Here is a 25,469-nt window from a genome sequence, read left to right as displayed (position 1 = left end):
GGGGGAGAACATGAGCGACGTTCCCGTGAGCCTCCCTCCCGCGGACGTACCTGTGCGCTCCACACCTGCGAGCGAGTCCTCCACGTAGACGGTGGTCTCGCCGTTGAAGAAGCCGACCCTGCAGGTGAAGCTCCGCCCCTCGCTGAAGTCCTCGGGCGCGACCCTGAGCCTGCTGCTGATGCTGTAGGACGACGGCGCCCGCACGGCCTCGGGGTCGGTGGAGACGCCGTCCGTGACCTCGCGCCCGTCCACGGACCAGGTCACGCTGACGTGGTCGGGGTAGAAACCGGACGCCACGCACGCCAGCGTCAGGCGCTCGGGCCGACACTGGCTGAAGGACGGCGACAGGACTTTGACTGACGGTTCGCTGACGTTCAAACCTGGCTCTGAGGAAACAATCTTTGTTCTTCATCTTTGTGTCCTTTATTTCTTATATTTAACGCTTATTTATTCTTCATTTGACTTAATCCATTCAATTCTTAAACCTACGGAACAAACTCATGATTTATCGAATACAAACTTTATTTAATTCAACACATTTTATTATATATTCACCAAAATAACTACATTTTTAAATATAAATGTTATGATTAATTCAATCTTTTATTAAGAAAATGTGTTGAAGCTTTTGTTTACTTTCTTTTGACAAAACAGTATTTTATTCATTATTTGAGTCACTTTTTTAATATTTATTATAATTTTTAAATCTTTTTCTGCTCACTTTTGTTCAAATAATTGATGTCAAAATATTATTTTATTATTTTTATTTTTCAACCTTTTTTTTTTAATTTGTGAAAACTTTAATTCTTCAACACAAAAAATGAATTATTTAATCGAATGAAACCTTTATTTAAATTATTAAATTCAACACATTTTAATAAATATTCTGCCAATAATTACATTTTTTAAATTTAAAGCTGTTTAATAATCAATATTTTGTTTACTTTCCATCAACAAAATGATGTTTTTATCCATTATTTAGGTCAACTTTTGCTCCAATAATTATTATTATTATTATTATTAAAACTAATGATGTATTAAATTCAACACATTTTAATATATTCTCCGACAACTTTTGTTCCAATAATTGATGGAAAAATATTATTTCAACTTTTTATTTTATTTCTGAACTTTAATTCTTCAACACAACAAAATAAATTATTTAATCGAATGAAAACTATTTAATTTAATACATTTAAATAAATTCTGCCAAGAATTTCATTTTAAAATATAAAGCTTTTTAATTATATCAATATTTATATAATTGGTTTAAGCTTTTGTTTACTTTCCTTTGACAAAATAGTGTTTAAATTAATAGTTTTCATTATTTTAATTTACTTATAACTTAACACATTTGAACAAAGTAATTATTTATCTAATCATTTATTTGAACACATTTTAAAATATCCATCTAAGAATGAGATTTTAAAATATAAATGTTTAATTATATCAATATTCATCAAATGTCTCGAAACTTTTTCGTGTTTCAAACTAAACCAAAAGTAGCAAATTTAGTACATAGTTATATTCGTAAATAAACTTCATGAGAACCGTCAGTAAACTCCTGAGGATTCTCAGTACATTTTTAACCACATGTTCGTGACTTAACTTTAATTTCAACATGTTTATTACGTGAAAATCCACCTGAACTTATACAAAACTTATTTTCTTTTTTTTAAATACCTTCAACAAGAACTTTCAAAAGTTACATTTTCTTTTTCAAATGTTTCCAAAAGTATGTTGAGCTACTAAATACTGAAGAATATCAAAAGAATATCAAAAGAATAACATGAAATAAAAACATATTTACCTAAAACTGTGAGTCTGGTTCCTTCTCCGAAGTATGCTTTGTTCTCGTCACAGTGTCCGACGCCAAACTTGAAACTTTTGACTCGTCTGCACACGTTCAAACACACGTTCAAACACACGTTCAAACACAAGAACTTGACTCGTCTGCACACGTTCAAACACAAACACTCGTTCAAACACTCGTTCAAACACAAGAACTTGACTCGTCTGCACACGTTCAAACACACGTTCAAACACACGTTCAAACACAAGAACTTGACTCGTCTACACACGTTCAAACACAAGAACTTGACTCGTCTACACACGTTCAAACACAAGAACTTGACTCGTCTACACACGTTCAAACACACGTTCAAACACACGTTCAAACACAAGAACTTGACTCGTCTACACACGTTCAAACACAAGAACTTGACTCGTCTGCACACGTTCAAACACAAGAACTTGACTCGTCTGCACACGTTCAAACACAAGAACTTGACTCGTCTGCACACGTTCAAACACAAGAACTTGACTCGTCTGCACACGTTCAAACACAAGAACTTGACTCGTCTGCACACGTTCAAACACAAGAACTTGACTCGTCTGCACACGTTCAAACACAAGAACTTGACTCGTCTGCACACGTTCAAACACAAGAACTTGACTCGTCTGCACACGTTCAAACACAAGAACTTGACTCGTCTGCACACGTTCAAACACAAGAACTTGACTCGTCTGCACACGTTCAAACACACGTTCAAACACAAGAACTTGACTCGTCTGCACACGTTCAAACACACGTTCAAACACAAACACTCGTTCAAACAAAACTTAAACGTTTCTCTTCGTCATTATTCTAAACTCCAAAACCTCAAAAACCAAACTTTTCAGGAGAATGTTGTTCTGCAGCTGCAGGTGTCCAGTGGGTTCAGAAGATCCGAACGTTGAGACTCACCTTCAAACGTCTGCTGGTTCTCAGCGGGAGGAGGTTCTTGTTCAGCGTCTCAGGCGTTCGTACCACCGTGGGCCCCCCACAGTGATCCCTCGTCACTCAAGAACTTCTGCTTCAGGTTCAAACCTTCAGTGTCGGCTCACGCTTCCCGGCACTTTCAGGAAAAGGAACGTTGAGGCGTGAAGAAGACGAGGGTCGGTTTCTATCGAGTGACGTCACATGACCTTCCTGAAGATCCCAAACCATCTCTTGGCCCTGGCCCCGCTCTGTGGGGTCCGGTCCGAGTCTCTCGCCAGACGAGACCATGACCTTCAGATCCAGAGTTGATCAACAAACTGAAAACCTCTCCAGAGAATGTTTTTAATTTCATGGAACGTGTCGAGGTCAGAAGGTGCTTCTCGTCAGTCCTGCTGCTCCGGTCGAGTCACTGACTTCTGGAGGTGTCGTCGACCGTCACTGGACTGATGAGAAGATTCCAAATGTTTGAAGCTTCAACATGAGTAGACGTCAGCCTAGACTGAACCCAAGCGACCCCTCAACTCCTCCGAGTCTCCAGATGGACTCAGTAGATCCTCCGACTGGAGAAGGTTGACACTGAGACCTGCAGCACCAGAGTGGAGCAGAACCAGCAAACACAGGCTCTGAACAACCATCATGCAGAAGATCTGTCTCTTCGACCCAGAGACTAGTACGATGAGCACAACGTCATGTGACAGGAAGTGAGTCATCTTTACCAGCGGTCGTTTTTCTCTGAAATACGTTTTGTTTCTCTTACATATTTTATTATTAACCTAGTAATAATAATAAAACCTAATTTCATATCGACAAACTTGAATAATAAATAAAAATATTCTAAATCCGTTTTTTTTATTGAGTAGCAACAATGCTTTTAAAAACCTTTGACCAAACAAAAGACATGGACGACCATTAACGCTGGCATTAACTTAAGATATTTACTTAAACGTATACTGCACCTGCTAGTGTTAGTTTAGTAAATACGTTTTATTTTGTACATCTTTATAATCGTATGGTTTGAATCGCGCTGTATTAACAGGAAGTTTACAATAAAGTTGATATAAAAAAAGAAAAAAAAGTGATGCATTTGACTTCCGGTCTGTTTAAACGGGATTAATATGAGAATATTTTCTATAATAAAACAACAAGCGTTTTATTTTAAAATAGTAGATCGTCATTTTATTATTTACACGTTTGTTTGAGCGATTTTATTTTGTGTTATTTTGAAGTTGATTTGATTTAATGTTGTTGTTTTTTTAAATTGAACGTTTCATTCACGGTGTCAATCAAGCTCGATGGCCAATCAGGCTCCAGCCTCTCAGGTGGCCTGATTGAAGGGCGTGGCCAGACAGAAGTGGCGCGGAAACGCCACAACATTGTTTACCAACTGCTATGAAGAGAAAATATAAAACATAAAAGTGTTTTGACATTAAGGTTGAAAAAAACGAGTTTAACAAGGATTCATGCGGTGACTGTGAAGCTCAAGGAGCGCTAGTAAGAGTCACCTGGAGGCTAGCATGGAGGCTAGCATGGAGGCTAACAAGTGAAGGCTAGCATGAAGGCTAGCATGAAGGCTAACAAGTGAAGGCTAGTCCAGTGAAGAGGCGGATCGTCGAGTAAGTTCTTGTCAAGGAAACTAGTAAACATTTATGAAAAAGTACTCATTGCGTGTTTTGTTGACCTGCACATAGGAAGTCAGCCTGTACGAGCCGTAGAAGGGTTCAGGGGTCGCCATAGTATGACGTCAATGTGAAGCGTCGTGTTGAGCAGGTGAGTCAAATCCTTTTAAATCAGTTTCGTCGTTCAAGTGCAGTATTTACCTCATTGAAAATAATAAATCGCTACACATCGAACCTGGTTTTTCAACACGTCTCTTGAAATGTCCCTCATGTTTGACACGTATTAATCCTCTTGAGGTCTGGATGATGTTTATTTATAAATACAAATCTAAAGTATATTTGCTGAAATCAAAAATACTTTTTCATACATGTTTGGGATTGAAAGGCAGAGTTGTTTTTATATTGGTAACTGTGAACAGTTGTTGTCTTGTATTCATAATATTTAATCCTATTCAATAGTTTTTCTTGCAACTTTCATAGTTTTACAAAATGATTTGGTCTTTTCAATGACGTATATTGGACAAAAATGAGACTCATGATTGACAGCCTCCGTCAAAAAGTGTTGAAATCATGTCTTTGTCAGAAAGACGCACATGGATGGAAGCTTAGAAGTCAGTCGACCATATTGTGAAGTTGAGTGAAAGAATTTTGTGGATTTAAAGAGTGAAAAGACTGATAAACTGATCAGTGATTGACTTGGTTGTGAGCTCAGATGCTGCGGAGTGTTTGTGGTCTGCTGCACACGTGTGTTGTTTTTGTGTATCCTGGCAAACTTTTGTGTCACCGTGGTAAGAAATGAGCACAAGTAAACTCCAGAATCATTTGGCTGCAGGTTCTTCACTGTTAACACTCCTCTGTCTGAAAATAACATCTTTGCTTCAACTTTATCAGGGCGATAATTCGGATATCTGAGATCCAGGATATGTATCCGAACCACTAATGTCAGTTGTTCTCTTGTCGACTGATAATACCACAACATTTTGAAAAAGCCTCCTTGACCACTTGCTTGACATTGTATGTCAGTAGTGTGACCCACGTGCAGCAGTAGTTCAGCAGGCTGCTGCACTGCAGCGCTGCTCCCTGGAACACTGGGATCCTCAGCAGACACACAGAGAAGGTGGAAGTGAAGAAGTGGTGAACCTGCAGTGAGAAGCAGGAGCATCGTGAGGACCAGAGCTGAGAACATGTTGAGCTGTGATCACTCTGGCTCCAGATCCAGGATCTTGATGAGCACTTCCTGTCACATGATGAAGCCTCTGAAGCGTCGCTGTCCAAAGTTACATGATTGAAGCTGATGTTTGCACTTTCACTTTGCTTCATAGATCCACAGACCGAGAGGATTTAATTCTTAAACACAGTTACCAATAAAGTCTGAATCAAAAGTCAGAACTTTACTTTAACTTTCATATCTTAATACTCATAATTATTTAGTCTTTTCAGGGACGTTCATTTGATGATACAACCGAGGGTCACGTGTCTTCGATCAAAAACCACTGGTTCAGATGTTCAGAAAACAGATTAGATTTGATTAAAACTAAAAACTTGAGATTTTTGTGCATTGATCTCTAGTCCCCTTTCTGGTGGTTACAGACCAGCTGGTCCTCATTCCCCACTTTCACCAAGAGGTCTGGTGGACTTTATTAATATTTTATTACGTTCTATTATATAATTATAATCCATGCGTTTGTGTCTTCAAGTTTAACTATTGTAACAGTTTATTTTGTTGTCTAAACAAGAAGGATCGTCTCGCCTGCAGTTCATACAAAACTCTGCAGCCAGAATTCTGACCGGCTCTAGTAGAAGAACTCGCATTTCCCCGATCCTTAAAACTCTTCACTGGCTGCCAGTTTCTTTCAGGATCATTTTAAAATCCTGGTTCTTACTTTCAGATCAATTCATGGTCAGACCTTCCATCAGTGATCTGATCCAGACTTACACCCCAGGTTGTAAACGTTGTAACCCTCTGATCGTCTCGCTTCAGTGTGATCAACACATGTTGAGTAAAAATATTGACTCTGTTTGTATAAAGTGATATAATAGTAAAGTATATCAAAGCCTTGTGAGTAAACAACTGCTAGTATTTGTCAAATACTTGTGATGATGTTGAAAATTGGGCCTTTATCCTGTTTTGCACTGAAAAGAAATGTGAGAAATGCTGCTACAAGTTTATGTAAAAATGAACTGACTATTATCGTGGTTGTTTTTAAAGTTTCCAATTCTAGATGGAAGCGAATGATTGTTGGTCTCTTGATCTCAAGCTAACTGTTTGTCATCCCCTCATGTGTGGAACAAAATACTCTCTTCACTAGCGTCCTTGTTGACCTCTGTGCAATTGTCTTCTGCAAGCTTTTGTAGAGTTACCAAACGTTTCTCTACACTTTTGTGAAAATGAAAATAACAATAGTTCATGTTTGATTGACAGCATCTATCATTAAATGTATAGAGAGGAATCATGTCTTGGTCAGAAAGTGTGGACGCTGACGCACACAAAGTAAAAACATACAGAGAAAAGTGTGTGATGGAAGCTTAGAAGTCAGTCGACCATATTGTGAAGTTGAGTGAAAGAATTTTGTGGATTTAAAGAGTGAAAAGACTGATAAACTGATCAGTGATTGACTTGGTTGTGAGCTCAGATGCTGTGGAGTGTTTGTGGTCTGCTGCACACGTGTGTTGTTTTTGTGTATCCTGGCAAACTTTTGTGTCACCGTGGTAAGAAATGAGCAAAAATAAACTCCAGAATCATTTGGCTGCAGGTTCTTCACTGTTAACACTCCTCTGTCTGAAAATGGCATCTTTGCTTCAACTTTATCAGGGCGATAATTCGGATATCGGATTTCCAGGAAATGTAGCCGAACCACTAATGTCAGTTGTTCTCTTGTCGACTGATAATGCCACAACATATCCGTAAAGCTTCCTAGACCACTTGCTTGACATTGTATGTCAGTAGTGTGACCCACGTGCAGCAGTAGTTCAGCAGGCTGCTGCACTGCAGCGCTGCTCCCTGGAACACTGGGATCCTCAGCAGACACACAGAGAAGGTGGAAGTGAAGAAGTGGTGAACCTGCAGTGAGAAGCAGGAGCATCGTGAGGACCAGAGCTGAGAACATGTTGAGCTGTGATCACTCTGGCTCCAGATCCAGGATCTTGATGAGCACTTCCTGTCACATGATGAAGCCTCTGAAGCGTCGCTGTCCAAAGTTACATGATTGAAGCTGATGTTTGCACTTTCACTTTTCTTCATAGATCCACAGACCGAGAGGATTTAATTCTTAACCACGGTTACCAATAAAGTCTGAATCAAAAGTCAGAACTTTACTTTAACTTTCATATCTTAATACTCATAACTATTTAGTCTTTTCAGGGACGTTCATTTGATGATACAACCGAGGGTCACGTGTCTTTGATTAAAAACCACTGGTTCTGACGTTCAGAAAACAGATTAGACTTGATTAAAACTAAAGACTTGAGATTTTTGTGCATTGATCTCTAGTCCCCTTTCTGGTGGTTACAGACCAGCTGGTCCTCATTCCCCACTTTCACCAAGAGGTCTGGTGGACTTTATTAATATTTTATTACATTCTATTATATAATTATAATCCATGCGTTTGTGTCTTCAAGTTTAACTATTGTAACTGTTTATTTTGTGTCTAAACAAGAAGGATCGTCTCGCCTGCAGTTCATACAAAACTCTGCAGCCAGAATTCTGAGCCACTCTAGTAGAAGAACTCACATTTCCCAGATCCTTCAAACTCTTCACTGGCTGCCAGTTTCTTTTAGGATCCATTTTAAAATCCTGGTTCTTACTTTCAGATCTATTCATGGTCAGACCTTCCATCAGTGATCTGATCCAGACTTACACCCCAGGTTGTAAACGTTGTAACCCTCTGATCGTCTCGCTTCAGTGTGATCAACACATGTTGAGTAAAAATATTGACTCTGTTTGTATAAAGTGATATAATAGTAAAGTATATCAAAGCCTTGTGAGTAAACAACTGCTAGTATTTGTCAAATACTTGTGATGATGGTGAAAATTGGGACTTTATCCTGTTTTGCACTGAAAAGAAATGTGAGAAATGCTGCTACAAGTTTATGTAAAAATGAACTGACTATTATCGTGGTTGTTTTTAAAGTTTCCAATTCTAGATGGAAGCGAATGATTGTTGGTCTCTTGATCTCAAGCTAATTGTTTGTCAGCCCCTCATGTGTGGAACAAAATACTCTCTTCACTAGCGTCCTTGTTGACCTCTGTGCAATTGTCTTCTGCAAGCTTTTGTAGAGTTACCAAACGTTTCTCTACACTTTTGTGAAAATGAAAATAATAATAGTTCATGTTTGATTGACAGCATCTATCATTAAATGTATAGAGAGGAATCATGTCTTGGTCAGAAAGTGTGGACGCTGACGCACACAAAGTAAAAACATACAGAGAAAAGTGTGTGATGGAAGCTTAGAAGTCAGTCGACCATATTGTGAAGTTGAGTGAAAGAATTTTGTGGATTTAAAGAGTGAAAAGACTGATAAACTGATCAGTGATTGACTTGGTTGTGAGCTCAGATGCTGCGGAGTGTTTGTGGTCTGCTGCACACGTGTGTTGTTTTTGTGTATCCTGGCAAACTTTTGTGTCACCGTGGTAAGAAATGAGCAAAAATAAACTCCAGAATCATTTGGCTGCAGGTTCTTCACTGTTAACACTCCTTTGTCTGAAAATGGCATCTTTGCTTCAACTTTATCAGGGCGATAATTTTCTTGTCTCGTACCCCAGTTGTGCATCCGGAGAAATAATGCCAGTTCTCCTCTTGTCATCTGATAATGCCACAACATATCCGTAAAGCTTCCTAGACCACTTGCTTGACATTGTATGTCAGTAGTGTGACCCACGTGCAGCAGTAGTTCAGCAGGCTGCTGCACTGCAGCGCTGCTCCCTGGAACACTGGGATCCTCAGCAGACACACAGAGAAGGTGGAAGTGAAGAAGTGGTGAACCTGCAGTGAGAAGCAGGAGCATCGTGAGGACCAGAGCTGAGAACATGTTGAGCTGTGATCACTCTGGCTCCAGATCCAGGATCTTGATGAGCACTTCCTGTCACATGATGAAGCCTCTGAAGCGTCGCTGTCCAAAGTTACATGATTGAAGCTGATGTTTGCACTTTCACTTTGCTTCATAGATCCACAGACCGAGAGGATTTAATTCTTAAACACAGTTACCAATAAAGTCTGAATCAAAAGTCAGAACTTTACTCTAACTTTCATATCTTAATACTCATAATTATTTAGTCTTTTCAGGGACGTTCATTTGATGATACAACCGAGGGTCACGTGTCTCCGATTAAAAACCACTGGTTCTGATGTTCAGAAAACAGATTAGACTTGATTAAAACTAAAAACTTGAGATTTGTGTGCATTGATCTCTAGTCCCCTTTCTGGTGGTTACAGACCAGCTGGTCCTCATTCCCCACTTTCACCAAGAGGTCTGGTGGACTTTATTAATATTTTATTACTTTCTATTATAAACTTATAATCCATGCGTTTGTGTCTTCAAGTTTAACTATTGTAACTGTTAGATTGGAAATTATTCTACACTATACGTATATGCCATAAGTTAAATTAATGCTAAAAAGATGATCAAAATATAGAGTATAAAATACTAGCCTCATCTAAGAGCTTAAACGTTTAAATACACATTCACAACCAACATTTCACTTTCATACTGATATACACTGTGTCAAGGGTAGCTTGAAACAGACTAGAGATTATTCAGCGATTTAATGAAGGACTGTCTGTCTGCTCTGTTCACACCTGTGGACGTGAAACAAAAGGGCAACACGGAACACACCCAAAAGAGGGGGGCTGGAAGACAAAGGAATCCGCCCACACAACAGGGAAGCAAGGATGTTGCTCTCCAGGTGACTCGAAACCGCAACTAACATCAAAGAACCACTGCCCCGGAACAGACGCCCCCTGGACAGGAAACTTTCCCTTAAATGTAGAGACGACCCATAACCCAAGACCGTCTTTCCCGGAGCTATCGACCTGTACAGCTGCCGGCAAAGAGCGAGTCCGATCGATCGTAAAAGTTTGTATGTTTGTTTGACTTGAAGCGGCGAATAAACGACCGTACACTCTGCATTTTGACCTTTTCTCTCCATAAAGCAAAGTATTAAGACCCGGACGTGACGTCGTGTTGGAGCGACAGAAACGGACTAGTTTTAATCGTTTTATAACAGTTTATTTTGTTGTCTAAACAAGAAGGATCGTCTCGCCTGCAGTTCATACAAAACTCTGCAGCCAGAATTCTGAGCCGCTCTAGTAGGAGAACTCACATTTATCAGATCCTTAAAACTCTTCACTGGCTGCCAGTTTCTTTTAGGATCCATTTTAAAATTCTGGTTCTTACTTTCAGATCTATTCATGGTCAGACCTTCCATCAGTGATCTGATCCAGACTTACACCCCAGGCTGTAAACGTTGTAACCCTCTGATCGTCTCGCTTCAGTGTGATCAACACAAACTCCTCCTCGTTTACGAAAACAAGTCCTGAATATATCCTCAGACTTGACCCGCTTAGGTTTTATTTGACACTGTTCAAACTGATATTAACCTGCAAGTCAACTTTTTAAACCCACATGTTGAGTAAAAATATTGACTCTGTTTGTATAAAGTGATATAATAGTAAAGTATATCAAAGCCTTGTGAGTAAACAACTGCTAGTATTTGTCAAATACTTGTGATGATGTTGAAAATTGGGCCTTTATCCTGTTTTGCACTGAAAAGAAATGTGAGAAATGCTGCTACAAGTTTATGTAAAAATGAAGCTAATTGTTTGTCAGCCCCTCATGTGTGGAACAAAATACTCTCTTCACTAGCGTCCTTGTTGACCTCTGTGCAATTGTCTTCTGCAAGCTTTTGTAGAGTTACCAAACGTTTCTCTACACTTTTGTGAAAATGAAAATAATAATAGTTCATGTTTGATTGACAGCATCTATCATTATATGTATAGAGAGGAATCATGTCTTGGTCAGAAAGTGTGGACGCTGACGCACACAAAGTAAAAACATACAGAGAAAAGTGTGTGATGGAAGCTTAGAAGTCAGTCGACCATATTGTGAAGTTGAGTGAAAGAATTTTGTGGATTTAAAGAGTGAAAACACTGATAAACTGATCAGTGATTGACTTGGTTGTGAGCTCAGATGCTGCGGAGTGTTTGTGGTCTGCTGCACACGTGTGTTGTTTTTGTGTATCCTGGCAAACTTTTGTGTCACCGTGGTAAGAAATGAGCAAAAATAAACTCCAGAATCATTTGGCTGCAGGTTCTTCACTGTTAACACTCCTGTGTTTGAAAATGGCATCTTTGCTTCAACTTTATCAAGGCGATTATTTACTGGGCCCGTACCCCAGTTGTTCACCCGGAGAATTAATGCCAGTTGTTCTCTTGTCGACTGATAATGCCACACCATTGAGGAAAAGCTTCCTAGACCACTTGCTTGACATTGTATGTCAGTAGTGTGACCCACGTGCAGCAGTAGTTCAGCAGGCTGCTGCACTGCAGCGCTGCTCCCTGGAACACTGGGATCCTCAGCAGACACACAGAGAAGGTGGAAGTGAAGAAGTGGTGAACCTGCAGTGAGAAGCAGGAGCATCGTGAGGACCAGAGCTGAGAACATGTTGAGCTGTGATCACTCTGGCTCCAGATCCAGGATCTTGATGAGCACTTCCTGTCACATGATGAAGCCTCTGAAGCGTCGCTGTCCAAAGTTACATGATTGAAGCTGATGTTTGCACTTTCACTTTGCTTCATAGATCCACAGACCGAGAGGATTTAATTCTTAAACACAGTTACCAATAAAGTCTGAATCAAAAGTCAGAACTTTACTTTAACTTTCATATCTTAATACTCATAATTATTTAGTCTTTTCAGGGACGTTCATTTGATGATACAACCGAGGGTCACGTGTCTTCGATCAAAAACCACTGGTTCTGATGTTCAGAAAACAGATTAGACTTGATTAAAACTAAAAACTTGAGATTTTTGTGCATTGATCTCTAGTCCCCTTTCTGGTGGTTACAGACCAGCTGGTCCTCATTCCCCACTTTCACCAAGAGGTCTGGTGGACTTTATTAATATTTTATTACGTTCTATTATATAATTATAATCCATGCGTTTGTGTCTTCAAGTTTAACTATTGTAACAGTTTATTTTGTGTCTAAACAAGAAGGATCGTCTCGCCTGCAGTTCATACAAAACTCTGCAGCCAGAATTCTGAGCCGCTCTAGTAGAAGAACTCGCATTTCTCTGATCCTTAAAACTCTTCACTGGCTGCCAGTTTCTTTCAGGATCATTTTAAAATCCTGGTTCTTACTTTCAGATCTATTCATGGTCAGACCTTCCATCAGTGATCTGATCCAGACTTACACCCCAGGTTGTAAACGTTGTAACCCTCTGATCGTCTCGCTTCAGTGTGATCAACACATGTTGAGTAAAAATATTGACTCTGTTTGTATAAAGTGATATAATAGTAAAGTATATCAAAGCCTTGTGAGTAAACAACTGCTAGTATTTGTCAAATACTTGTGATGATGGTGAAAATTGGGCCTTTATCCTGTTTTGCACTGAAAAGAAATGTGAGAAATGCTGCTACAAGTTTATGTAAAAATGAACTGACTATTATCGTGGTTGTTTTTAAAGTTTCAGATTCTAGATGGAAGCGAATGATTGTTGGTTTCTTGATCTCAAGCTAATTGTTTGTCAGCCCCTCATGTGTGGAACAAAATACTCTCTTCACTAGCGTCCTTGTTGACCTCTGTGCAATTGTCTTCTGCAAGCTTTTGTAGAGTTACCAAACGTTTCTCTACACTTTTGTGAAAATGAAAATAACAATAGTTCATGTTTGATTGACAGCATCTATCATTAAATGTATAGAGAGGAATCATGTCTTGGTCAGAAAGTGTGGACGCTGACGCACACAAAGTAAAAACATACAGAGAAAAGTGTGTGATGGAAGCTTAGAAGTCAGTCGACCATATTGTGACGTTGAGTGAAAGAATTTTGTGGATTTAAAGAGTGAAAAGACTGATAAACTGATCAGTGATTGACTTGGTTGTGAGCTCAGATGCTGCGGAGTGTTTGTGGTCTGCTGCACACGTGTGTTGTTTTTGTGTATCCTGGCCAACTTTTGTGTCACCGTGGTAAGAAATGAGCAAAAATAAACTCCAGAATCATTTGGCTGCAGGTTCTTCACTGTTAACACTCCTCTGTCTGAAAATGGCATCTTTCCTTCAACTTTATCAAGGCGAAAATTTTCTTGTCTCATACCCCAGTTGTGCATCCGGAGAAATAATGCCAGTTCTCCTCTTGTCATCTGATAATGCCACAACATATCCGTAAAGCTTCCTAGACCACTTGCTTGACATTGTATGTCAGTAGTGTGACCCACGTGCAGCAGTAGTTCAGCAGGCTGCTGCACTGCAGCGCTGCTCCCTGGAACACTGGGATCCTCAGCAGACACACAGAGAAGGTGGAAGTGAAGAAGTGGTGAACCTGCAGTGAGAAGCAGGAGCATCGTGAGGACCAGAGCTGAGAACATGTTGAGCTGTGATCACTCTGGCTCCAGATCCAGGATCTTGATGAGCACTTCCTGTCACATGATGAAGCCTCTGAAGCGTCGCTGTCCAAAGTTACATGATTGAAGCTGATGTTTGCACTTTCACTTTGCTTCATAGATCCACAGACCGAGGATTTAATTCTTAACCACGGTTACCAAGGAAGTAATTTTTTTTAATCAGATTATTGTTGTAAAAGCAGATTCAGGACACTTTAAGAGTGTATATGCAAAAGAGTAATTACTCCACCTGCTGGAGTTAACCTTCATTACACCATCTGGATCCTTCCTACTGCAACACTTCATTTGTTTGTTTTACAATATCTATACAGCATCATCTTGGCCATTTCATTGAACATTTCAAATGAATTATTTGAGAAATGTTTTGTATTCTGACTGAACTACACAACAAATGGGTTAATACTTGTTTGTTTGTGTTGGTTTTTAAGCAGCTGATGTTTGTTGTTTATCTTCTAATGCCGGAGACAAACAAGAATATTCACTCCTGCTGGTCAAACTGAAGAATGCAGCAACTCTTGAGTTTCAAATACAGTGAAATGTCAACGACTAGAACTACATCTGTTAACGACACTAAATGACTTCGTCGACTGATATATTAAGTTAAGGATTTTTCCCAGCAGTTTGTTTTGTCAGGAATGAGGATCAGCACCTCTAACTTGAAGCCATGTCTGTCAATCAAACAAGCGTGAGATTCTCTCTGATGTTATCTGGAAAGTAGAGCAGCAGCGAAAGCCGTTGCAGAATCTGAGTGCATTTGAAAGTTGCTCATCTACCACTTCCTTTCTGCGCTGTAGCGTCTCGCCACCTCCTTGGAAACAATGTTTCTGTGTGGTTGACACGCTGACGTTTGAGTTTCTCTTGACAACGACAAGATGTTGTTTGTGAAACTTTTAAATCATTGAACCGACATATGTGTGCGTGTCATCACGTCTACTCTAGATGTGAGTTAAACATACAGAAGGTGCTAATGGAGACCTGAAGTTTTCCAGGCATGACTTGAAATGATGAATGTTTATGAAACAAAACCAATGCTTTCTCACTATATACCCAGCAGTATCTTCGTAATATGAACCGTTCACAAGCCACAAGTTCTTTGAGCTTGCGTGTGGGAAACCCGTCAGCTTTCTTTTCTGTAGCTTTTAATGAAGTTAATAAGCAGTTATTCAACCATATAAAACACTACGAACATATTCTGTGGAAATCACATTACACGGCCCTTAAGATGGTCAACATGAGAAACATCATATCATTAACGTTACAAATTACTGTGTAATATTCGTACATTTTACATAAATGTCAGTGAATGTCACTTGTATCTTAATAAAACAACTTCACCACCAAGATTTTTCTTTTTTACATCTCTATTAACTAAGATAATACCTACATTTGTAGCTCGGTGTTTTCCTGGTTTAAGCCACTGTTGATTTCAGCCTCGATTCCCAAGGCATTCTGGGATACCCTCACGTCCAGAAAAGTGTGGAAGCTCACACTCGTTCCTCAACTTTTGAGGCACGGTTTTTGAGCTTGAGGAATGAGAAGATAAATGGGAAGGACCCTTACTTGACATTTGATCAAGGAGTTTCAATGAAGGGACATTTTGGACGAGAAACAAAGATTTCTTTATATTTTCTATTGTTTAATTAAATCTAATGTTCATTCAATTTCTTTACCACTAAATCTCTTTTGTCGCGGGGCGGGAGTGATTTGGAGTCCATCCCTGTTCTTCGGGAGAGAGGCAGGGGACACCCTGGACAGGACGCCAGTCGGTTGCAGGACAATTTCCCCAAGTTCCCAATTAACCCTCTGTATGTTTGTGGACTGTGGGAGGAAACCGGAGTGTCCGGAGTAAACCCACGCGACACGGGGAGAACATACTAACTCTGCACAGACCGGAAGCGAACCAGCAACCTTCTTGCTGTGATGCAATCTTTCTAATCACTGTATTAGAAATAACATGTATTTTTCTATTGATTTTAATCAATTATTCATTATTTATTTCTATGCCATAAATGTCTGTTTTAATTTCATTTTATTCTCTTTTTATTTAATTCCTATCCTTTCATTTTCTGTAATGCCACCATAACGAATTCCTGTGTTGTGTTCAAAACACTTAAAATAAATGATAAATGTTTTCTTATTCAAGAAAACACTTATTCTCTGCAAAAAAATGAATCCTTATTTGGTTTTTGTTTTATTACAAATCCTTCGTAGTCACAGTAACTACATTCCTTGAAAAACATTTATCTTTGAAGAAAAACAACTGCAACAAAATGATCATTCAGTTCTGGCTCTTTATTGGATGAATCACAATGTCTCTGATCATTGTATTGTTACACTGGTGTATTCCTTCATGAATCCTTCAGTGGGCTGAACCAGAACCCTACAACAACAAAAAGCAGGGATAAAAGTTGAAATGTGCCGTCGGTGAGGGAAACACTTTATTTCAGGTCAGATGAAACATGTCCAACAAACCTTCATGTTCCACAGCAACAACACGATGAAAGCTGCGTAAACACTGCTTTTGACCATCAACATGACGTAGGAGAGTTTGGCTCCTTGACTGATCCTCAAATATCTCACTGCAACAAAAACACACTTTTAGCAGAAACTACAGTCGATGTTGGACGTGTTTACCTTTTTTCTCCTGGACTGTCGCTACATCTGGTGGAGACACGGAGGAGGTTAATAAACATCAAGACTATAATACAACCAAAACAATCGCTCGCCATGACAACCATTATGTTAAAAATCAGCAGGTGAATGTTTGAAGCATTAATCATTCATTTGTTCTTTTATTGAATTAAAAATCATTCAAGCCTTTAAAATAATATATATTAATACTGTTTTAAATAGACTTTATTTTATTGTCATTGCACAGAAAACACAGCAGTGAAACTGGCAACAAAATTTCGTTGCTTGGCAACCGTTTAAAAAACACAGCAGAGAGATGTATATAAAAAGTATAAATATTAATAAGTTAAAAATAGTGCAATATAGTATAAACAGAATAAATAAATAACATAAATATTGCATATATGAAAATAACTGTTTCACAGAAAAATATCTTTTAACTTAAATAATAAATGTATAATTAAAAACATGATCTATATTGTAGGGTGCACGGTGGCGCAGTGGTTAGCGCTTCTGTGTGGAGTTAGTATGTTCTCCCCGTGTCACATGGGTTTACTCTGGGCACTCCGGTTTCCTCCCACAGTCCAAAAACATACAGAGGTTGATTGAGAACTTGGGGGGAATTGTCAATTGCTATGAGTGTGTGTGTGAATGGTCGTCTGTCTTTGTGTGTCCTGAGACAGACTGGCGTCCTGTCCAGGGTGTCCCCTGCCTCTCTCCTGATGAACCTGGGATTAACTCCAGTCTCCCCGCGACCCCCATAAGGGATTAAGCGGTAAAAAATGAATGAATGAATGGTGTCAGGATATTTAACTCTCTACTTTAAATATCCGTAGTGTGTTTTTCTTCTCGTGTGTTTTTATTTTTGTTTTTATTTTATTTTTATTTTATTTTATTTTATTCTATTTTATTTTGTTAAAAGTGTTAATTTTCTAATATTGTAAATTATTTGTATATTTTTAAGATCGTTTTATTTTATTATTTACTTTTTTCCTTGCACTTTATTTTCAATTGTGCTGCTGTTGTAAAAGTGTGTTTCCTCTCTGGGGATGAATAAACATTTTCTATTCTATTCTAATGAATGTATATTGTATCTTTTGAACGTTTCATGTCATGGGCCACTAGGGAGCGCTCTAGCTACACTAGGATCACACACATAAGAGTGAACATTCAAAAACACAATCTGTTGCGTCTCTTACTGGAATTCTTTAGGCTTCGTGAATGGATGCTGGTGTTTTTTCCGTCAAAGAAGCTGACGCTGCAGGTGAACTCAGGTGTGTCGCTGCTCTGCCACGTCTCGGCCTCCACCCTCAGTCTGCTGCTGATGCTGTAAAACTCTCCGTCCTTCCGTGCGGCGCCGTCTGTGGCCACGTTCCTGGTGACCTCTGACCCGCCGATAGACCAGGTCACGCCAACATGGTCGGGGTAGAAGCCAGTGGCCACGCACACCAACGTTTTCTTCCATGTTTTGCCCCGAGAGCTGCTTTGACACTCTTTCTCCACCGGAGCCAAGATCTCGACGCTCGGCTTTTTGGGTTGGCGTTCTGTTTGGAAAAGAAAAAACGTTTTTCTATTTTAATCATTGACAGAACCAAGACTTGAAGCCCCCACATTTGAACATTCATTGTGTGAATGCTAGGAAGCAGTCATTGTGTGAATGCTGGGAAGCAGTCACACGATTGAGATCCTGTTTTCTTCTGACCTAAACTTTGTGCCGCTTCTCCTCCCACAAATTTCAAACTTTTATCAATTCAGCTTGTTTCCAAAATGCTAGCTATGTTCTAGCTTTCTTTTATCTCTTCCACTCTTTCTTTTATTTCGCTTTTTCTACACCATTCATTTCAATGGGGAAAATATTCAACTCATGTTTTAACTCCTTCTACTTTGACCTACTACTTAGACTTTTACTACTACTTCCACTACTACTTCTACAACTACTACTACTACTACATATTCTACGTTTACTACTAATACTACTACTTATTTTACTACTAATTCCAATTCTTCTACTTTTACTACTAATTCTTCTACTAATTTTGACTTTTCTACTACTTTTAATTTACTACTATTTCCAATTATTCTACTTTAACTACTAATTCCAATTCTTCTACTTTTACTACTAATTCTTCTACTAATTTTGACTTTTCTAATACTTTTAATTTACTACTATTTCCAATTATTCTACTTTAACTACTAATTCCACTTATTCTACTTTTAATACTAATTCAACTACTACTTCTACTGCACAGCAGGGTCAGCATTCACACTGCATTTTCTTCTGAAAATGTACTTTTTCTAGTTATGTTTGGATCACTTTATTTATTTTTTTTCGGTGTTTAGAGCTTCGATTGTTGCAGTACATTGTGGGACTTTATGAAAAGCTTAAGATCTTCTACTTGGCTCCACATGTTTGTCCACATACATGTCTTTCACCGGACGAATCGTGAAACTATTTTTTAAATGTATATAGTTTATGTATAGTGTTTTTGGGCATTTTTGTTATCAGAAAAATTTACATTTTGAATATTTGGTACATTTTGTAGTTGCTTTAGAACTCTTTTGCTTACTTTTCTATCTTTTTTTCACTGAAATGAGTGGAAGGTGTAATAAAACTACAACAATAAGAAATGCAAACATATTATCATTTTAACATCAATCAATACTTTAAGATAACTGCACATTCTATTCAGCAACAATAAACTTAATATGTATTTGACGTCGAGTGTTAAGTTTGCTGCATATTTAAGTAACAAATTCTGTAAATTACTAAATTGCAGCACAAAAACTACAAATTTTAATTCATCACAATATTATTCGTTGATCAAACGAGAATCTTTAGCATAATTTTCTGATAACATTATTGATCGTCACTGGCATCTGAGGCTCGGCTTCGACTTCTTCACTTTCTCACATGTTATTTTACAAATGGGATCAAGTTCAACACGTGGATCCGCGTCTACGAAAATACCTTCTCTTACCTAAAACTGTCAGTTTGGTTCCAGCGCCGAAATAAGCCGCGTCGTAGTTGTTCACACTGATGCTCGACTGCAGATAAACCTCGCCGTCGTGAACGTGATGGACTGGTTTAATAAACGCTGACCTCGACTCTCTAGACGTTTAGTTTGCTCTCACGCTCTCGTTATTACATTTGAATGAACAAAACATCTGTTGCTTTCACTCCCCATTTATAGTCTTACCTAGAACAGTTAGTTTGGTTCCATCTCCAAAGAAAACCTCAGAGTTCCAACACAGAGAATCTTAACGGTGAAAAAACTCGACCCATTTTTTTCAGAAAAGACGAACTTTTATCGCACTTTACCGACTTAAGCAGTTTCTTTAAAACATTATTTTCTACATGTTAAACACCCGAATCTTCTTTCTTGAAGTATAACTTGAGCCTGATTCGTGTACTACTCACCAAGAACCGTCAGTTTTGTTCCTGGTCCGAAGTAAGCTTCGTAGTTGTCACAGCGTCAGAGTGATGGATTAAATATGGTGCAGAGATAACATGAGCTCAACTCATCAGGGTTCACCAGTTTGATCGTTTTTGAAAGTGGCTCTTTGAACTTTTAAAGTATTTTGTCGCCTAAAACTCACTCTTGTCAGTTTTCCCTGAAAAAACTTTAGAAAAACTCTCTTTTTGTTCTAAATCCAACCCACACTTTTCCTCCTCAAATCAACCGTCACATGACTTCATGACCATGACTTACCAGCGACGCTGAGTTTGGTTCCTGTGCCAAAGTAAACCTCTCGTCCAGAGTCACAGTCGAAAGCTCCTCGACCTAAACCGTCTCCGGGTTTCAGGCGGACGTCCTGACAGTCCTTTGATCAGCAGTAAAAAGTTTTGATCGATGAAAACCATACGTTCAGTAAGAAGCCATTTTGTGTGACGACGACTTCACGTCGGGGTGAAATAAAGTCTCTGCTCCGGTAGAAGACGGAGTCAGTGGGTGTAAACGGGGGGAGGTTTTTGTACGACGCCCTGATAGGAGTGTATCACCGTGCCCCCCTGTCCCCACGGTGAAAAAGCCTCGCACAAAAACATCAGACGTCAGCTCCCCTCCCTCAGCATCATCACCACTGCTGAGGCTATTTCTGTCTGAAGAGACGAACCACCATCTTGACCTGAACCCCCCCCCCCCCCCCAGGTTCATGACAGTTGTGCTACATAGTGTGCGTCTACAATGTGTGCCTGTGTGTGTTTCTTAGAGTGTATTTTCTGTCTGTAGGGTCAATTGTGAGATTGTTTAAATCAAACTCCATCACACAAGGGGCCAAACTCCAAGTTTGGGGCCGAAAACCAAATGTATTTTGTTCTGTAGGTAAGAACGAGTCTGGTTTAGAATTGTCTTTGTATTCTCTGAGTTTATCCTAATGATCTCTGTGTCACCAACTCATTCCAGTTTAACTTGTTAACATTCATAATCTCTGTCCCTTATCTTATCTTAAACACTGTGATCTTAATGAACAACGTATCAACATGAACGTTAAATGATGTTGAATTTGAACAAACCGTCCGGTGGTCGATAGAGGCCAGTAGTCTTTACGATTTTGGTAGATAAACAAAGTCTGAGGACGAGAGGATACAGTGAGTCCAGCAGCTTTTAAAGCTGATGTTTGGACATCTTTTGGTTTGAAAACGAATGAAAGTAGTTACGACTTCGTCAAGAGTCGTGTGGTCTGTAAATACTACAACACCAGAGTCAAGTACTGGACAATACTACACATATATACTTGTTACAACACTATCACAACACCAGAGTCAAGTACTGGACAATACTACACATATATACGTGTTACTACACTATCACAACACCAGAGTCAAGTACTGGACAATACTACACATATATACTTGTTACTACACTTTCACAACACCAGAGTCAAGTACTGGACAATACTACACATATATACTTGTTACTACACTATCACAACACCAGAGTCAAGTACTGGACAATACTACACATATATACGTGTTACTACACTATCACAACACCAGAGTCAAGTACTGGACAATACTACACATATATACTTGTTACTACACTATCACAACACCAGAGTCAAGTACTGGACAATACTACACATATATACGTGTTACTACACTATCACAACACCAGAGTCAAGTACTGGACAATACTACACATATATACTTGTTACTACTCTATCACAACACCAGAGTCAAGTACTGGACAATGCTACACATATATACTTGTTACTACACTATCACAACACCAGAGTCAAGTACTGGACAATACTACACATATATACTTGTTACTACACTATCACAACACCAGAGTCAAGTACTGGACAATACTACACATATATACTTGTTACTACACTATCACAACACCAGAGTCAAGTACTGGACAATACTACACATATATACTTGTTACTACACTATCACAACACCAGAGTCAAGTACTGGACAATACTACACATATATACTTGTTACTACAGTATCACAACACCAGAGTCAAGTACTGGACAATACTACACATATATACTTGTTACTACAGTATCACAACACCAGAGTTGTTCAGGCCACTTATATTGAGAAGGATGAAACCACCTCATGAAATGTTGTGTTAGTTTAAAGACCGTCGATGTATTTTAACGTTAATATAATGTAACCAAATGGTGATTAAAGTGAAGTCAATTGTTGTCTGATGACGAACCACGAACATATAAAAGGAAACATTTGTGTTTCACTCTGATGTCATCTATGAGAGCGAAGCAAACTCAGTGTTTTTAGTGCTGCTGCCATTAAACCACATCACTGTGCACTTGCAGCGCAGAAATACACAGCTGAGTCTCCAGTCTCGGCGCCGTCGATGACGAGGCCTCCGTTCTTGACGTCTCGTCTCGTCATCTCAAAGCGCTCTTTGAACTGGGACTCGTACTCGGGCTGGTTGCCGACGTAGCTTCGTCCGATCAGATCCATCCTGGCTTCTTTCTGTCGATACCACAGCATGACGTACTGACGCTCGTCGTCGTGGCTGCATCTAAGATCAACCCTGGAAGATAGTGCAGCGATGGTCGGACCAGAGGTCGTGAAGGTCACACACTCGCAGGCGTCTGGAAAAAAACACTTGCATTAATGCTCGATAGTCACAATAATAACACAATAACACAAGTTTGTAGCTAAATAAATACATGGAAGGAAGGTGAGGAACAGTCTGACGACGTCTGTCCACGACATCCTCTTGTCGCTTCTGTCAAGACTTGAAACTTCATCACTTCTTTGTGTGTTGATGTTTTAGGGGCGTGGCTTCCTTGTTTCACGTGTTGTGTGAATGCTGGTAAGCATTGGGACAATTGAGATTGTTTTCTTCTGACCTAAACTTTGTGCTGCTTCTCGTCCCACAGATTTTATCCGATTTTAACCGTTCAAACTTTTATCAATTCAGCTCGTTTCCGAAATGGGGGCTATGTTCTAGCTTTCTTTTATCTCTTCCACTCTTTCTTTTATTCCTCTTTTTCTACCCCATTCATTTCAATGGGGAAAATCTTCAACTTTTTTCTACTAATACTACTACTACTTTTTCTAATTTTACTTCTACTTTTATTTTTCTACTACTTCTACTTTAACTAACAATTCCACTAATACTTCCACTACTACTTCTACTGCTAATACTACTACTAATTCTACTTCTACTTTTATTTTTCTACTTCTTCTACTTTTAATACTAATTCCACTTGTTCTACTTTTACTACTAATTCCACTACTACTTCCACAGCTCAGCAGGGTCAGCATTCACACTTCATTTTCTTCTGGAAATGTACTCTTTCTAGTTACATCTTTAATCGTCGCCATCATCCGTGTCTGAGGTCGTTGATCCATTTTCATTTCAAAATATATTTTAATAGATTTAACTACTAAAGTTTTCTCCAGTTGTATTTTGACATCACAAATGTTTATTTAAAAATATATTATAAGGTAAATGGCTTAAAAGATGCTTTTTAATACTTGTGGTGCGCGATTGTTCTTCATGTTTATTGATTTATATACATACAAAGTATTGATGACTTTTATGTTCATATATTTACCTGAATAACTGCTACCTTGCTTTTATTTGAGTTATACAATAAATAAAACGTTTTTTTGTTAATGTCGGTTTTGCAATAAAAGGACGGACAAAATAGTGATCACGTTTATTTGGAGATAATAATCACGATTATAAATTAGTATATTAGATCTTACATCATTTTTTAAACTGCTTTAAGTGCACATTTATATAATCTGTATATAGAAATAAAATGTTTTTTTTAATTATATATCTGACCACATAAAACGTCTTTGTGGATGAAAGATGGATTTGGTCAGTGGCTCATTTAGGTGACATCACCTTGTTACCTCCGCCAAGGAGATGAAATCAACCTTAGAAACGTAGCAGGAACCCGGTCCTGGTCTTCTGAGTGGTTTGTGACAGGTGCTCCTGCAGGTTCTTAGCACTGTGAAGCCTGACGCCGCAGTAATATTCTGCTGAATCTTCTGCTCTCAGGTCGGAGATGTTGAGCGTGACCTTGACCTTGGCGTGGCCCCATATTTGAAAACGTCCCTCAAAACTCGGCTCCATCGTCGCCTGCGCGTAAAACAAGGACCCGATCAGGTCCAGGCTCGTCGACCTCTGGCGGAACCAATAGATCTGGAGGTAAACGTTGTGTTCATGCTCGCATTCGATTTGAGCGTCTTCGCCGGCTCCTCTGATGATGTTGGCGGGAAATTGTCGGCAGGAAAGTGGCTCAGACCGGATCTCTAGAGAAGAACGGATGAAAACTAATGAAGACATGTTCATGTAGTTTTGTCATTTACCTGGTGGAGAGAAGAGCAGTAGCAGGAGCAGAAACATTTCAAGGGTTTCCTGTGTCTGCAGAATCTGAAGTGTTGATGTGAAAGAAGTGGGCGGGGCTTCTATATATTGACCTCTGTTGCTCACTGATTGGATGCTGCTTGAAAACCAATAATTCTAGCCGTCTGTCAAACCGATAAAACATTTTGGTCCAACATAATTCAGAGGTAAGAAGAATGAATATGTACGTTTTTTTTCCGCACTATTAAACGCACCGGATTATAAAGCGCACCTTCAATGAATGGAATATTTTAGAAGTGTTTTCATAAATAGTTTGCACCAGATTATAAGGCGCATAGAATAAAACATACGGTCAAACATTTGACTGGGGTTGTGTTATGCATCCACTAGATAAAGCTGTGCTAAAGGGAACGTCAACAAAACAGTCGAATAAAGTCAAACTTTATTAAGCGTTCTGACAACTCCGTTCACTCCCATGGTAACGATGTTCAAATGATGTTTAAAAGGCTTCAAGCAGCAGCGCGTGAGACTGTGTTGTGAGCAGACAAATGTTGAGCGAGCAGCAGTGAAGTTGAGCGCGTGTATGACGGCTAGAGTGCACGTGTATGACATGTTGAACACACATGTATGACATGTTGAACACACATGTGTGTCTGGTTGAGCGCGCAGCAGAGTGATTTTGAGTGTACAACAACCAAGACACACTCGCTCAAACCGGTTTCGGTAATATCACTCCATAGACGTCCGCCATGATGTTACTTGCGTCGTAAATCCCACCCCGTGATGAGGCAATGACGAATCCCGCCCACAGCGAGTCATGAAAGTGTTTGTAAACAAGTCAACTACCTTGTAATTCATATATAAGGTGCTCCGGATTATAAGACGCACTGTTGCTTTTTGAGAAAATTAAAGGCTTTTAAGTGCGCATTATTGTGCGGAAAATACGGTACTTGAAATATATATTTGTGCACGAAGAATCTACAATAAAATCAAAAGCTACACATTTTGTTTGCATAGAACAAAGAAAACTGACTGAAA

The 25,469-nt window shown here is 39.1% G+C and overlaps 1 protein-coding gene and 2 gene segments (V, D, J or C); 1 reads left to right on the top strand and 2 right to left on the bottom strand.

The window, feature by feature from the left end:
* Nucleotides 1-4,110: 4,110 nt before the first annotated feature.
* LOC148060130 (uncharacterized) overlaps nt 4,111-25,469 on the top strand; it is a 36,740-nt gene continuing 15,381 nt past the window's right edge. For 2 of the 6 annotated variants that reach the window (XM_087779441.1, XM_087779438.1), the window contains exons 1-2: nt 4,111-4,374; nt 4,450-4,528. The gene's annotated coding sequence lies outside the window, so the exon portion shown is untranslated. Of the gene's footprint in view, nt 4,375-4,449; nt 4,529-24,086; nt 24,273-25,469 lie in introns of those variants that run through there. The other 4 variants (XM_087779439.1, XM_087779442.1, XM_087779443.1 and 1 more) reach the window with 4 other exon arrangements.
* LOC148060133 (T-cell receptor beta chain C region-like) lies at nt 16,270-20,742 on the bottom strand. The segment is given in 7 exon segments: nt 16,270-16,372; nt 16,465-16,571; nt 16,627-16,653; nt 17,823-18,167; nt 19,602-19,742; nt 20,334-20,445; nt 20,737-20,742. Coding segments are annotated over 7 exon segments (759 nt in total).
* On the bottom strand, nt 22,042-22,838 carry LOC148060132 (T-cell receptor beta chain V region C5-like). The segment is given in 2 exon segments: nt 22,042-22,695; nt 22,774-22,838. Coding segments are annotated over 2 exon segments (348 nt in total).

This window comes from Callionymus lyra, chromosome 18 (assembly GCF_982586985.1).
Source record: "Callionymus lyra chromosome 18, fCalLyr1.hap1.1, whole genome shotgun sequence".
Classification (NCBI taxonomy): domain Eukaryota; kingdom Metazoa; phylum Chordata; class Actinopteri; order Syngnathiformes; family Callionymidae; genus Callionymus; species Callionymus lyra.
This window is presented reverse-complemented; position numbering and strand designations above follow the sequence as displayed.